This window comes from Neopelma chrysocephalum, unplaced genomic scaffold, assembly GCF_003984885.1.
Source record: "Neopelma chrysocephalum unplaced genomic scaffold, ASM398488v2 Primary Assembly neopelma1_97116, whole genome shotgun sequence".
NCBI lineage: Eukaryota > Metazoa > Chordata > Aves > Passeriformes > Pipridae > Neopelma > Neopelma chrysocephalum.
This window is the reverse complement of record NW_020925758.1, coordinates 1,818,555-1,835,433: the sequence shown is the minus strand read 5'-3', so window position 1 is coordinate 1,835,433 and position 16,879 is coordinate 1,818,555. Positions and strand designations below refer to the sequence as shown.

General features: G+C 44.7%; 1 protein-coding gene across 1 annotated transcript in view; it reads left to right on the top strand.

The window, feature by feature from the left end:
* The window catches only part of LOXHD1 (lipoxygenase homology domains 1), a 149,898-nt gene that overhangs the window by 118,628 nt on the left and 14,391 nt on the right, over positions 1-16,879 (top strand). The window contains 2 exon segments of the mRNA XM_027671658.1: positions 7,198-7,375; positions 12,185-12,370. Of these exon segments, the coding sequence (XP_027527459.1) occupies positions 7,198-7,375; positions 12,185-12,370 (364 nt within the window).

Genomic DNA, 16,879 nt, shown 5'->3' with positions numbered 1-16,879 from the left:
TCCTACTGGATTTCTGCATCTTGACTTTTTAATGAGAATAGTTTAAGACCCCATAGCTTAACCCATGGTCAGAAAGAGCACGGCATGATTTTTTCATTGGATCCTCTACACTTTTTCAGCTAATCTAAAGTGGTTCTTCTTTTTCCCATAGGTAATGTGCTTCCGAACACTGGCCCTAGGTAGCCACTGGTTCGCAGTGGAGCTGTGAACTTCTCTTCACCTTCATTAACATGAGCTAAAAAACATTTCTGTCACGTAGTACCATTTTTACTCAAGTATTTTCACTTCTAACTTTTTTCTCAGCAACTGGGGAAAGAGGGGAACTGAAAGAGAGGAAATTTAGGCTGGATATTAGGAAGGAATTCTTTACTGTGAGGGTGGTGAGGCCCTGGCGAAGGTTGCCCAGGGAAGGTGTGGTTGACCCATCCCTGGAAGTGTCCAAGGCCAGGTTAGACAGGGCTTGGAGCAACCTGGGATAGTGGAAGGTGTCCCTGCCCGTGGCAGGGGGGTGGAATGAGATGAGCTTTAAAGCCTCTTCCAACTCTTTAACATTCTATGATAATGCTTGGGCAGCTTTTCAAAGGATTAGGCCTCCAGCATATATCTTTAGAAAAGATGCTGCAGACACACAATTTTTCTCTCTGTGCCTAAGGAATAACTCAATCTGTTCTCTGATTTGATTCAGACGTCTTGGTCAAACTCCCTCTGTCATTTCTCACATACTTTCCCCTGAGTTTTATAAATGATATTCATATAAAATGAAATCAAATAAAGCTTTTTCATCCAACAACATTCCAGGTCTTGCAGTCATGAATCAGCAATAGCTCAGAAGCAAGGGATAGAGGCATCTTTAGTTGCACCTTTTCACCTTCCTGTTGCCTACTCTGTTCAGGCATTCCAAACCTGAGGCTGCTGGACTGTCCTACCCAAAGCAAGACATTCCCGGGAAAGTGGGCAAAAAGTACTCTCATTTGGACCTACTCAGTGGGCTTATAGCCATATTCTAGCTCCACAGAAGCCACATGTGGACCGTGCACACAAGAGAAAGTCTTGAGATCAGACTTAAAAGAGGGTTTATAAAAGCAAGGGAGAATAATTTTTACATGGGCATATAATGATAGGACAAGGGTGAATGGTTTTAAACTAGAAGCGGAGAAATTTAGATTAGAAATTAGGAAGAAATTTGTGGCTGTGAGGGTGGTGAGGCCCTGGCACAGGTTGCCCAGAGAAGCTGTGGCTGCCCCATCCCTGGAAGTGTCCCAGGCCTGGTTGGGTGGGGCTTGGAGCAACCTGGGATAGTGAAAGGTGTCCCTGCCCTTGGCAGGGTGTGGGAATGAGATGGTCTTTAAGGTGCCTTCCAAACCCAAACCATTCTTTTATCATTTAATGATTTTAGAAGCTGATGAAAATTTTGCCCATCATTTCTATTTTTCTCAGAGTATCTTCTAACTCCAGTGATACGCAGACAACTGTATTTACTGGTTTTCTTTCCCACCTTCCCTGCAAAGGTAAACATAGCATTTGCATTCCCAGGCAGAGGGTGATGACAGGAGTGCTCTGGAAGAGGAAAGGAAGGATTTGTATTCTCTGATTTGTATTCCAACCTTAAAAACTTACGTAGCCTGATGTGACATGAAAACTGATCGGAGCCCATTTCCATTTCTGTCAAAAGTGCATATTAAAACTGCATAATGAAATACTTGTGGGGGTAGTGCTAAACTCTCAGACAGATGGTTCACAGTTAGTGCTAACTAGCACAGTGAAACGAGAAGCTAGATTAAGCCATCAACCCCGTAATTAACCATTTGTTGCTCCATTTATCTACAGCATATTCTCAGTTTTCTTGTTCTATTAAACTAACAATAAATGATCTTTTTAATTCTATATGGTCTTTTGGTAAACTGTTGCTAGTCATAATTTACACTGCTTTTAGTTTACCAGAAATAGAAATGCATAAATACCAATTAAAATGCATGAATTATCAACGATGTTGTACACAGCCAAAAGATTCAATTTACAAGCAGGGAAGTAGTCATTTTTTTTTCTATCTCGATAAAATACACTAAAATTTCATTCAGAATCTCAGTGAAGTAATGGAGTTGGTACTGAAAATTGAAACTGCACCTCAAGTAGCAATAAGTTTTAAATGCTGATACCTAAACGTCTAGAGGGAACAAAATATGATTAGTGATGTTTCGGGAAAGAATGAACATTATTGATCATTGAACAAAAAGGCAGAGTGAAAATTCTCCATCATCCGTGGAGATTTTTCTGATCACACCAGTGCTGGGAGAAACCTGGAGTTTGGATCTTTTCCTCTGACCTAATGCTGAATCTCATGTTCTTCCACATCAAGCTACCATGACACTCTCTGAAAAATTAGGGAACAGAATCATATAATCATGGAATCACAGAATGGTTTGGTTTGGAAGGGAGCTTAGAGATCATCTCATTCCAACCCCCTGCCATGGGCAGGGACATCTTCCACTAGACTAGGTTGCTCCAAGTCCTGTCCAACCTGACCTTGAACAATTCCAGGGATCCAGGGGCAGCCACAGCTTCTCTGGGCAACCTGTGCCAGGGCCTCACCACCCTCAGTATTAAAAAAAAGAAAAAATTGGCTTCTAATTAGGAAACTTTTCTAAATGCACACTTTGAAAACCTCCTCCTGGGATTGCTGGTTCCTCAGTCCATGTGATGATTTCACCTGCTGCCCAGTGTCTTAGATATGCAGTTGAAAAGCTAGAAGCAAGACAAGATGAAAGCTGTCTGAGTGAAATAGCAGGAATTATGAGACTGTTGAATTCTGCGGAGTTGCTTCCCTCAGAATTTTAATGTTACTTTGTGCTGTCAAAGCCAGACAGATAAGAAACTGCCTTAATGAAGCACTAATTGCATTGCATTCAAACGTCACAAATAATCCTGCATGTGGGACTTGGTCTTTATTCAGTTCTTTCTCCTTTGTATAAAGGAGATTAGGAGAATTTGAGAATTATTATTAAGAATTGAGAATTATATAGCTGAAGCTGACTTTTATTCTTTGCCACAGAGCAAAGTCTTTTTGTTTTACAGAGGGTCCTGTTTTTAAGCGAAGAATAATGACATGCAGCAGAAGCATAAAAATCTGTGTTAGAGTCTTTAAAGATGAATTCCTGTGTATTTGGGTCTCAGTGGGGTGGGAGACCCAGCAGAGCATGTTTTATACAGCACCTGGGAGACAGCTGGGTCAGGGTAAATCAAATGATCGGACATGTCAAACCTCTCCCTTGCAGGATACCAGTGTGCAATTAATTTCAAATTGTTGGTTTAAAGTTCCTGTCAACCGCAGTATTTGCTCAGCTACAAAGCAAATTATCAATATGCACACTGCTCCTGCTTTCTTTCCATTGTTTATAGGTGTTCTGCAGCCCAGATAAGCTCCATGCATAATTACTGAGAAAGTTTGAGCTGAAAAGCACACAGGATGTCCAGGGCAAGTCCTGGGTATCCTGAAAAACTTAGATGCAATGTAAAGTAGTGGTCTCATTGCCAAGCAGCAGCTAGTTTTTCTGAGAGGAACAGGCAGAAAATAAATATAGTCTCAGCTCAGCTCCCTGAGGTGGCTTTCTTGACTCTCATGATTGAAACCAAAATCCTCCATCATCCTCTGTGTGTGGAACACCCACAAACATCTCCCTGTAGGATGGGACTCATTTTCTGCTATTTTTGTCATTGAAAAAGGCTACATTCAGCTTTCACGTCTTCTACCAAACTATTAAGGCCCCCTCTCCAGTCATCAGGCAAATAGACCCGAGAGAGGGAGAAACGTTTTGAATTGCTGTTTACCTACCTCCAGCTTGGGAGGATATGGTTGCACATGGAGGATGTGTTGCTCCCCTGGGGGTACCCGGGTCCCACCACAGACCACAGGGTGATGTGGTTGGGCTGGATGACCAGATTTAGGGGGTTCGTGATGGATGAGTGGGGCAACGTACACATTGTCACCCAAGCAATCAGCCTCCTGCGGATTTCCTGCTACCTCCACGTCCCTTGCTGTGATCACAGAACCACAGAAGAGTTTGGGTTGGAGGGGACATCTAAAGGTCATCTAGTCCAACCCCCTGCCATGGGCAGGGACACCTTCCACTAGACCAGGTTGCTCCAAGCTCTGTCCAACCTGGCCTTGGACACTTCCAGGGATCCAGGGGCAGCCACAGCTTCTCTGGAAAACCCATGCCAGGGCCTCACCACACTCACAGGGGGGAAGATCTTCCCAATATCCCATCTATCCCTGCCCTCTGGCAGTGGGAAGCCATTCCCCCTTGTCCTGTCCCTCCATCCCTTGTCCCGTCCCTCCATCCCTTGTCCCAAGTCCCTCTCCAGCTCTCCTGGAGCCCCTTTAGGCACTGGAAGGGGCTCTCAGGTCTCCCTGGAGCCTTCTCTTTTCCAGGTGAACACCCCCAGCTCTCCCAGCCTGGCTCCAGAGCAGAGGGGCTCCAGCCCTCGAAGCACCTCCGTGGCCTCCTCTGGACTCTCTCCAGCAGCTCCACATCCTTCTTATGATGTTGGTCTCAGAGCTGGAGGCAGCTCTGCAGGAGGGTCTCACCGCAGCGGAGCAGAAGGGCAGAATCCCCCTCCCTTGTCCTGCTGCCCACACTGCTGGGGATCAGCCCAGGATACAGTTGGATTTCTGGGCTGATCTCCCCTGAGCAAACGCAGCATAAAATGACTCTCTTTCTCCTGTCTGTTCCTTGCTGGAGCAGCATCCCAGGTCAAGGTATCAGGGGCAGCTCCCTGTGTCTGTGCTGCTTTCGTGAAGCTGCACATGGATGAAATCCCACATCCTGGGTGAGGTGCTGGGGGTGGAAGGAGAGGGCGTTTTGCTCCAGCAGTTTTAGTAACCAGACGGCTTTTCCCAGACAGCATCTGGAGCGCTGGGCATGTCCTGGGTATTTGTGAGAGGTCTGATCCCTCTGTCTGTGAGTGCACTCCAGCTGACAACTCTAATCTGCTTCTACCCCCCACTGCTTTCCTGACAATTCCCTGCAAGCTTTACTCTGGACATTTTGCTGCTAACAGTGTCGCTGTCATTCCCAAGCAGGGCAGAGGTATTACTGGATGAACCTTTTCCAGAACAGAGTTTATGCACCAGGGGGAGGGGGGAAAAAAAGACATTTTCAGTCAAACTGGCATTATTCAAAATTCAGTTTTGCAAATTTTAGCCAAAGAAAGGTGTCTAGGTTGGACACCAAAGAGGATGTAGGCATCATTCATGCATCCTTGTGAGAGGACACTTCCTCCTGGTCTGTGCCCAAACTGGGGTGGGGGAGAGTTGATTTCTGCTTGGTTCAAAGCAAGAATTTTATTCAATATCTCCTGACTCATAGAACCCTTTTGTGGCCACAAAGATAGTGGTATCACTGACTGTGAATAAGCAGCTTTCTAGAAAAGTGGGACAACTTCAACAGCCAAAAATGTCCTGGCCCCCTGGGATGAAGGTGCTGTGTTACAGATCCCTGTTTAGCATCAGGCAGAGTGAAAGCCCCAGATGAGTGTCCTACCCACAGAACCATTCCGTGCACAAATAGCATGGCTTACTGCTCAGCTTTGGTGTAGCTACTGCCCTCTTTAAAATAAACTTCTATAACCTGGAGCAATATTCTTCATTTGAACTGCTAGAGGCTCCAGGAAATCTTGGTTGGGGTTAACAGAAGGCCATGGACTGAGACACCTGGAGTTTGAGGATAGAATTTGAGCACATTTTATCTCAAGATAAGTTTTATTAAGGGGTTTTTTCTTAGGCTGATGTATGAGAGTGCAGCAGAAGGTCACTGAGGTAGTCAAGGGGCTGAAGCACATGGCACACTAGGAAAGGCTGAGGAAAATAGAGTTTTTAAACCTTGAGAAGAAAAGGCCAAGAGGGAATCTGAGTCCAGTCTTCTGCTGCTTGAAGAGAGGTTGCAGATCCAATCTCTTCTTAGTGGTAAACAGCAAAAAGGCATGAGGCAATGGACACAAGTTGCAATGAGGAAAACCCTGATCATATATAAGGAAAAAAAGTCTTCCCAGTGAGAGTGGGGCAACCCAGGGATGAGGACTCGAGTGCTTGGGGAATCTACACCCTTAAAGATTCCCAAAACTCAGCTAGACACGTCTTTGCAGTTAGCCATGCTTGGAGCAGGAGGTGGAAATACACAACTCCAGGCACCCCTTTTAATTTAAAATTTCCCATAACTCCATGATTCATCCCTCCCTATTATTGTCACACTCCTCTGACACGTCTGGGCTCACGTTTGCATGGCCTTTACCAGCTGTGTTTGCTGATGCACTGCTACACTCAGGTACGGTCTCTGTTTCTGCTGGATGGGAACACAAATGGTGATTTGCAGCCCTGCCCCCTCCCTTCCCTCCAACTCCCCCAGTTTAGTGAGAACTCACTGCTAGGTTTTTGCTGTAGGCAGGTGTAATGCCTTTCTCCCACCTGACTGATGCTCCACTGAGCCCACATTCAACAAGAGACATAAAGGTGGGCATTTTATTAGGCGTTTGTTGGAGTAACTCACCGACTTGTTCTGAATTCATTCCCATTCTGTTCTCATCACCACAGCATCTGAGCTCCTTCCACGACACGTTTGATAGTGTGACTAATATCTGTTGCATACTGTTTGTTCTGTCACCTTCTCCCAGAGGGAGAAGTGTGTGAAACATTAAGTTTTGCTGGCCTGATTTTGTCTTGTGCCTTGCTTTAACTTGCTTGGGGTTGGTTTGTGTCTCTCTACAATGATCTCTACGTGTTCACACAAAGGAGGCAGGCAGAGGAAAGATGATGTGTGCTTCAAGGAGCGTAGTGATGTTCCACACAACCCTGTTACTTCTTTGGAGTGAATTCCATGCTGGCTCCCAGGAAAGGTCTGACTCTTCTAGAGATGAGCTTTGTCCTTTGCTGAAGTCAGAGCAAAATTTCTCCCTAAGTTTTGCCCCACAGATGAAAAGGTATTATGATATTATGAAAACCATTTCTCAGGACAAATCACCACAGCAAATACTGTCCACAGGAGAGAGCTCCATTTATCCCAGAAAAACTCAGTACAGGTTTTGAAGCCATGGCCAAGCTCTACCCATGTTCTACCATATCCCACACTTTATAGATTTAATCTTTGCCCTCATTCAAACAGTAGCTGAAGTAAGCTTTTTTCCCCTCATTTTGGCTCTTCACAGATCGTCCTGAGGAACCTGACCAACCAAGAAGTGGCCACATTTACCTATGGGGAATGGCTGTCAAAGCTGAAAAATGCCAGTGGAAGCCTGGTGTGTGAGATGCCAGCTGTCATAGATGATGAGCAGATGATGGAGGACACGACATACACTCTTGAGGTTAAAACCAGTGATGTTGGAGGTTCGTCCACGGCAGATATTTTATGACTTTTCTAGCAGAAAGTTTGATTTTCAGCAATGGAAAGCATCTGCTTAATTTGAAATTATGTTTATTTAAAAAGCATAATTTAACCATACTTTGCTGGGGAAAAAAAAAAGAAACACAAAACATTTTGGCTGGTTGTTCATCATGGCAGTGTTATTCTGAGAGATTCATCCTCATCTGAGCTCTGGGCATAACATATTTAGACACAAGGCCTAGGTTTGACTGCTCTCTGCTTCCTCTGAAGACACCTTAACAGAAAGTATTACCAGAGCAGACCCTGCCGCAGTGGTCAGCAACCACTTTTTTCTTTTTTGTTGTCAGGTCCACCCATGTAGGATGGCCAAAGCTGATGTGCTCCAGGTTTTCAGTCAGCACTGTCTGCCTTGCTCAAAGCAGACAACAGTAACTCACCCTCCTTTTCAAAGTGTTTTGAGACCATTTACCTCAGGCTGTGAAAAACCATCACTAAACGCACACCAGATAGAAGAGGTGTAACAGAGTACACAGAGAGCTGCAGGGCTTCCAGAGCCAAGAAATGGGATTTCTATGTCATTTCCTGGGATCGCTGCCTCTTTTCATGAGAAATTCTGTCAGGCTGCTAAATGAAAGTTGCAGCCACATACAAGATGTCTTGTGCCAAGGTGGGACAAGCCAGACACTGTCTTGCAGGACACTTTGTTTTGAAAGGTTGACCCTTAAAGGAGATTCTGTCACACCAGTGCACAGAACCACCTCCTGACCTCTACATCTCTTTCTTTTTCTTTTCTCTATTACCTTTTTTCCCTGTGGATTTACCAGTGGTAATTTATGCAGCTTGTGATCTAAGAATATCAAAATTTCCCTGGCAGAGCATCTTCGTGCCACTTCACCATTTCTTATCTATCTTCTCTGCCTGCTGCTTGTCTGAAAAACATGTAGTGAAACACAAAAAAAACAGAAGAGAAAGAGAGCAGAAGGTTTGTTTATGTATCTGGCAATCCATCTAATATAATGGTAGATTTTTCTGTGACCTTTTTTTGTGAAATCCAGCCCTAACTCACAAAGGCGATGGAAACAGAAATGAGAGGAGAATAGAAGATGACAGCAGCAGCGGACAGATCTGCCCTTCCCGTTGAATGAAGGATGATGGGTATTAATGAAGAAACATTTTATTTCATTATGAACAGCGACAACCAGTAGGAAAGAGCAGATTACAGGGAGGCTTCAGAGAGTCTGTTTGTGATTAGATCACACAGCTCACTGACATAATGCTGAACTTTATCCAGCTTATCTAAAGTGGGTACAAATCACGAACCATCTCCCCTCTTTGATCATTATGTATTCCACAGTTACTCCTGGTTGGACCCATTCAGGAAGAAAGGCATTTTATCCTTGACGGTTGGTTTGAACATGTTATATCATCTCCTGCCACGCTGACATTGTCTAGGGACAGCAATGCTGCACAAGGAATTAAATGTTTCAGTTTCTAGGCATAAAGTTTTCCTCTGCAGTAGCTTTCAACTTCCCAGTGCATCAGGGTAATCAGAGTCACAGAGTGAAAACAAAAAAAAAAGAAAATAATTAAAAAAAAATAAAAAGCAAATTCAACTCACCTATTTGTCACTCTCCAAAAAATTATACTTCTGTTCTTAGTTCCTTCTAGCCTAGACTGTCTCTGGTCAACTCGTCTGGGAGAGAAGAGTCTTCATCAGTGGTCTGGATAGTCCTCTGGAGGGTCTCTGCCAGTCTCTCTTCATCACCTTCAGACAGAGACTGCACGATTGTTAGGCTAGATGGCTGAAGTCGGGGAAAATGAATCACATAAAAAATGTGCTGCAGCAAACTGGAAAGCATAAGCCATTTCCTCCCCACCACACGTGCATATTTAAAAACAGCCTCATTTTACTTTTTCCTCAAAGAAACTTTTGAGTCACAGTTTGGCTTTCACAGAGTCGTTCTGCTGCGATGATAACGTAACCTACAGAGGCTGTATCAGGGAAAGACTCTGCTCCTACAAAGGTCAATCACCTTTCTTCCACCATCAGCAGCACCTCAGATGGCAGCTCTCAGACTACACGTAGATAGGAAGAGAAGAGGTTGTTAAAACTCACATGTCCCAAGCCAGATGGGTGATCTACAGTTAAAAACCAAGATCTTGATCCACTTTTGATCTTAGAAGTAAAGCACAGTGATTTTCTTCAAAAACCCACTGACACAGGTGCAGTAGGGCCAGACCACCTGATGGCTCTTTCTGTGGCACAAAAATGTCCTCGCTGGTTAATTTTTACTTGCTCTACTCCAAATGCAGGCACAATATACATGGTAATGCAATAAAGATGGGGAATGAATAAATACTGCCTTCTCGTTTTCCAAGCATTAATGAAGCATAAGGTTTTTATCTCTGCTGTTATAAGAGTAATTAGGATGTTGTCAGCTCAGCTCCAACCTACAAATTACATAATTTAGGACAGTTAGTATCAGTTCCTAGTGCCTTATCCAAGTCTCTGTTATGTCAAAAGGACATTCTTTGGCCTCAGAAGGCTGTGACTCAAGCCCACAGTTTGTTTAAAAACAATGCATCTGTTTAGTAAGAATCATAAAATCATAGAAACTTCTGTTGTTGGAAGGGTCCTCTGGAGGTTCTTTCACCCATTTTCCTGATCAAAGGACTATTGCCAGCACTGGGTCAGGTCAGATAAGACTCTGCCCAGCCAAATGTTGGACAGCTCCAGGGATGGTGATGCCACCACCTCCTCAGGCATCCCATCCAGACCTGAACTGCATTCCTAAGAAACTTTGTTTTTTCCAGATGCCCAGCCTGAACCTCCCCAGAAACTTGTGGCTGTGGGCCCTTGGGGCGTGGTCTGACCTCTGCTCAGTGTCTCAACCTCACCCAGGAATTTAAACTGGCATTTTGCACTGAACATTGGGAACTTCCTGTTAGCTTGGATTCAATCCCAGTATGAACGTCACTGCTACAACCTTCGGGTCACATTCAACTTCCCAGCATGTGCAGGGTTTATTCCACCACAGATGCAGAACTTTGCTGAGTTCCATGGGATTTCTTCTTGCCCAGTCCTCAAGTTTCTCAAGGCCCATCTGGGTCAGAATTCTGGCATTCAGCACATCGGTCACTCCCGCAAATTTACTGTTATCCGGAAATCTGCTGAGGAAACGCTCTGTCATTGTTTAGGGTGTTGATGATGAAGCTCAGTTCAGCCCTGCAGATCCCAGTATTGACCCATGTGCTATTGCACTCATCGCCAGTTAAGGCTTGTGCAACCACAGCACCTTCATCTCTTCATTTGTCAAGTCCTTTGCAGTCCCTAAATGTTCCTGGCAGTTTCCTGGAACTGACAACAACCAAAAAAATATCAGACACCCAAATAGGTGAAACGTACATTGATTTAACATGTCTGTTCTTTACTTTCCCATCTCCTGCTAATTGCTTGTGAGGGAAATGTCACAGCATGGGACCTTCATAAGCTTCTTCCTGCAGGGACAGTTTTGCTAAGAAACAGTTGGTTCCGTGCTTTTTGAGACCTGTTATTAATTAGGAGCCTGCTCCTTGCAAGGAAATGGACTTGAGTTTTCTTTGTTCCTCACCTCAACAAGCTTTGGGGTCATAAAAGGTACTGCCAGATGAACTGCCTGAATCCTTGATGCTGTTTCTTCCTACTTAAACCCTTCCTAGGGAACTGCTGAAAATTAGCCCCAATTTAACATGGGCCATTTTCATGTGGACACCACATGTAGCTTTGCCTTTCCTCTGTATGACTTTTCTTCTCCTCTTTTATAATTTTTTCCAGCCCTTCTGTAGGAACACTTGTGATTTCTTCCTTATTTTTGTATTTAAATAATTATCCTGTGGAAGTGGTAGCTTTCTCCAAAAGTTTACAGTACCCCCAACTTTGTCTCTGCATTGTGTTTGAGTGGAACTGTGGGAAATACTGTCAGTGTGGCTTAAAATGGATTTATGGTACCCTTGTGTAAGAAACAGCTTGGCAGGTGGTTAGAGTTTCAAAGCTGGGCTGCCTAACCAAGGGCAGCAGATGCTGAGTTTCTTTGTAAGGCAGATTTGGGTCTGATGATCTTGTTTCCCTCTTCCAAAATTTAAGGGCTTTGGTTCTGACACAGCAGTGACTGTCTGCCCATGTGGAATCACATTTCTCTCTATGAATCTGCTTTTTTATTATGACATAAAAACTAAAATGCAACAATTTCGGTCACGTTATAAATCATGCCAGGTGAAAACGTAACACTCGCAGCTAAAATGTTCCTAAGGTCACCGAAGGTGATGGTTTGGCCTTTCCCCAAAAGTCAGGAAAACAGCATGGTTGTTTTCTGTGGCAAAATATGGACAGTAGTGGACATATGAAATTCAATATTAGGTAATAAAGATCATCTTAGAAATGTTTATTTTCCTAACATATACATGGTAAGAGGGTGGGAGTTGGTGGGGAAAACTATTGGATGAGAAACTGGGACTTTTTCCATTAAATACAGCATGGGCAATATTTTGGCACTGCCACCATTACGGTCTCCACACCTTGAGTGCAAGGGCAGAGCATGCAGCTGTGCCTGTGGGATGGGCTGGGAGGGCTGGATTTTAGCTGCCGTGGGGTGTCCTCCCTGCAGGATCCCGCACAGATCCACTGAAATGTGTTGGCTGTGCCCAGAGAAACATGAGCATCCCTTCTGCCTCTCCCTGCCTGCCTTTGCTGCCTCCCCATGCAGCTGAGGGTTGGGAGTCAGCCTGACTTGGCAGACTAACTCATGACATTTCTCTTTGCTGTCTCCTCCCAGGAGCAGGCACCGATGCCAACGTGTCCTTGATCCTGTTTGGGGAGTATGGGGACAGCGGGACCCTGGCTCTGAAGGAGTCCAACAAGTCTAACAAGTTTGAGAGGAACCAGATGGATGAATTCAGCTTCTCAGACATGCTGAGCCTGGGAGACCTCTGCAAAGTGCGGGTCTGGCACGACAACAAAGGTCAGGGCAGTGACTTGCAGGGAGGGGGAGGTTGGGACAACGTTTTCACTTGAGGAAGCACATTCTACTCCATGGGCACAGGGCAGCCTGAGGGCACTATTCCCAACTCTGCTGCAGGCTGGGTGGATTACCTGGATTTTAGATGGATCCTGTGTCCCAGCTTGCCCATCTAAACACACCCCCTTTATGCAGGTGAACATCTCCCCGGATGCTGATGTAGTACCTGCCCTAACGGGTCCCCAGCTTCAGTCTGAACTGACAGACACCACTGCAGCACAGGGATAGCTCCTCCAAAGCAAATCCATCCAGCCCATTGTCCCCACACACCGACTCTATTTATGCCATACCTTTCACACAGGCCAGCGTGGCACTTCCAGAGCAATTTAATGCCACGGGCCTGACATCAACACATGGGGTAATGCAGCCTGGCATAACACAGTGAGCTTTAGAAGACAGAAATAAAGATCTGTGTCTGTCTTTATTAAGATCACTGCATCAGCCACTGGTGCCCTGCTGAGAGAGATTCTGATATTTCCCTGCTGCAGGACACCCTGACTGGTGTCACAAACAGCAGAGCAGCGCTCGGTGCTGCTGCCACAGTCATTTGTGTTGTCATTCAGGCACCAGGCAGCATCTTGTAACAAAAGCACCACTGACACTGCTGTGGTGACACCACATCCCACCCCATCCTCATGTAAAAGAGATTATATTGCATTAGCAATGGCTTGTTCTCTGACAGCCGGCCCTTGCTGCAGCCCAAAGAGGAAGCTCAGCGGCTCCCACAGACTGACCTGGGTCACTATTAACAAGGCTGTTTGGACAGTAATATTTATCAAAATCCAAGGAGGAATGGCAGCAGGACTACTCAGTAATTACCTGCTTGTACTGAGGCAGCTGGCTTATGGCTGGGATGGGGTTTTATGTCAGTGTGGATGTGCCCTGGCCATCGTCTTCTTGACTAATCCAAGTTGTGGCAGATGGGGAAGGCTGCATCTCATGCAATATTAATAAAACACGCTACCCCTGGATCAAACTTCCGTACTGGAAGTTTGCCTCCTTATTTTTATTTAAAAAAAAAAAAAAGAGAGAGAGAGAAAGAAAAGAAGTCTTATTGTAGCCACTGTGAAAGATGGGAAATACAACCATCCTCAATTGTTTATTCCCAGACACTCCAAGCTTTGAGCTCAGATTTATCACTCCCATAACACAGAGCAATTTAGTTGATTAAACTCTGTAATATCATGTTGTATAGCTGGTGCTGAATGCAGTAAGGGACTTACTTTCACCTGATTACTTTGCCAAAACACTTATTCCTTGGATCTGCAGTTTAAATGCAAGTATGGAAAGGGTTGGTGAAACACTCACAGCAGTTTTAGCTTAGCAAACAGACATCTCTGCAGTTGGAAGGGTGGTCCAGATGTCCTTCTAATAGCAGCAAGAAATCAACATGGACTTGCAGATTTGCTTTCAAATATATTACCAGCTAATATGTGTATAAAAGAACATTTTCCTCAAGAGGCATCATGGCTCCCTGGTGACTGGCCATGCTGACAGAGTGAAATACACCCACCAGGGCAGAGCTGGTCCTCAGGGCTCAGCAGCACGAACAGACTGGGAGGTAGGAAGATGAGAACTGGGTCAGACAAGAGGGTCTGTGGAGCCCAGCAGCTCTTTCCAACAGCAGCATCGCTGAGTACCTGAGGGAGAGGAGGAACTGAGTGATCACGTGAAATCCTTCTACAATCCTCTGCATCTTGCTGTGCATAGCTCAGGGCATCTCCTGAACTGGATTTAATTTTTGTCCACTAGGTAACTTTCAGTGAATTTTCTCCCTCAAGTTCTTGCCCAGGAGATATTTAACACCCACACGTGCCAATGAGTCCCATGGGTCTCTTTCCCGCTGCGTGACAAGTGAATCCTGTTAATCCAGGTGGTTTTGTTGCCTTTTCCTTCCTGCACAAGTGATCATGGTTCACCTTCTCTGTGCCACTGATGATGATGTTGATGCCGTTGGGGAGTCACCACATTGCAGCTGGGCTGTGGTCATTTCTAGCTGTGTCCAAGTGTTGGTTAGTGGCAAAGGGAAGTAATAGAGTTTAGCCTTAGGCTAAGCAGTAAGTAGGCTCTATTTATTTAAGTTTGCTGTGGGCTAAGAACATGTACCCAGATAGCAACCACAAGTCAGCTAAAATAGTAAACCCTGTGTCCAGAACTTGAAATATGTATATAAATACACATTTGAACCTCTTATTCCCTTTCCTTATTTCCTCATAACACTGGTTTCCACTTATAAATAATAGTTTTTACCAGATGTGGCTGACTGTAGGGTTAATTTAAGCCTTGGAAAAACAACATGCTCAGGTTTTGCTCAGCAAAAATGTACTTGCTATTTTTCCTGCAGAGAGAAGGAAAACTGTAGTTTAAGTCATAACATATGTTGTCTACATTGTTCTTGCATTAGTCATGTGAAAAGCATATCCTATCTAAAACTTCACACAATGCAGCATGACAGTTTGTTGGGTGGGCAGGGTATTTATTACTGCTGGGATCCCAGGATATAGCTATCCTTCGAATACATGCCTGCTCTCTATACATAACTTATATAAATTGGCTGTGGCACTGCTTAGAAATTCCTGGCTCTATTTTTTGGAAAGGAGTAGCAGGGTCAGGGATCAAGGGTCATGTATAGTTTTTGTCAGATGCATGGGGGACTTTGGGTATTAAATAAAAATGTGCTTGTATTTACCATTAATTTGAGGCATCAGATGTTGATCATTCTTTCCTCAGGAATTTTCTTTTTTTTTTTTTGGACTAAATGGTTGTCTGCCAACAGCCTGTGAAAGGTTTGGCCTCACACTGGTGTACCCCATTGCTCCTTGAATGTTGAATACATGGAACATGGTTGATGTCCTTTTTTTTATTTTCTAAATAATCAATCTCAATCATAAAATTATAGAATGGTTTGGGTTGGAAGGGACATTAAATCCCATCTCATTCCACCCCCTGCCCTGGCAGGGACACCTTCCACTAGACCAGGTTGCTCCAAGCCCTGTCCAACCTGGCCTTGGACACTTCCAGGGATCCAGGGGCAGCCACAGCTTCTCTGGAAAACTTGTGCCAGGGCCTCACCACCCTCACAGCCAGGAATTCCTTCCCAATATCCCATCTAACCCTGCCCTCTGGCACTGGGAAGCCATTCCCCCTTGTCCTGTCCCTCCAGCCCTGGTCCCCAGTCCCTCTCCAGCTCTCCTGGAGCCCCTTTAGGCACTGGAAATGGCTCTCAGGTCTCCCTGCATCCTTCTCTTCTCCAGGTGAACCCCCCCAGCTCTCCCAGCCTGTCTCCAGAGCAGAGGGGCTCCAGCCCTTGGAGCACCTCCATAGCCTCCTCTGGAATCTCTCTAACATGTCCTTCTGATGTTTGGGACCAATGACAGCATCCCATTAAATGCCTTGAGCATTTCTGGGCTAGTTAGGGGAAATACTAACCATCACAAGGCTTTCTTTTCTTTCAGGCATCACCTGGTCCCCTCATGAAGTCAACCACCTGCCCATATTTCAGGATAAAATACATTTAAATGCCTTGCCCGACGTGGCTGCTTTGCCACACACTGCAGCTCAGAATCCCCCTCTGTCACCGAAGCCTTGCTGCAGTGGCTTTGCTCCCAGTTCTCATCCCACTTTTGTTTATCCTTTCACTGAAATTCGACTGCAGTGGGGTGTTCAGAGTTGAAGAGACAGTAATTGCCACGGCAAAGACTGTCAGGGGGTCTTTAGGCTGCAAACACCACATTTGCATCCTCAGTTTTATGGCCCCACTTTAATGCTTTTAAATGCCATTTTCCCCACAAAAAAAAAACAGTGGCATCTCTGTATGAGGTATAAAGGAGGAATGAAGCCCCCATCTAATTCCTCTAACTTCAGTAAAACTGATTAGGGAGGAAGTCGTCGCTCATTTGAAAACAGGCAGTTTAAAGACTTCACAACTGCAATTTCAAGGAACTTGCTCATGATTTTTTTTAGACGTTTAGAGCTCACCAGCGAGGTTCTGGTAACAGCAAAGTGCCGTGAATGAAATCTAGTTTTAATTTTGCTCCATGTCTTTTTATCTTGCCCCTGTTTACTTTGAGATACTGATGTTCGACCTAATATATTTAGACTCCCTGAGCAAATTTAATCGCTTCCAGACTCCCCATCTCCTGATCTCAGATAGGCACTATGTATTTTCTCATATCTCAGTTCATTTGCTTCTACATTTATGCAAGATCAGTATCTGTAGGTCTGTAGAAATGCTGGCTTTCTAAATATAGGCCTCAATTTTTTTCTCTGCTATAGGAACTAAATCACCATTCTGGAAGAATGGCTCAAAGTTTCTCAGTATCTCAGTAACCGAATTATTTACCTAGAAAAAGCTTTTTTTTTTTTTCCCCTTTTATCTTTTTTTATTTTATTTTTTTGCCTCTTTCTCTATGAAACAAGGAGGTATGGGAAATCTGGACTAAGCTCCCTCAT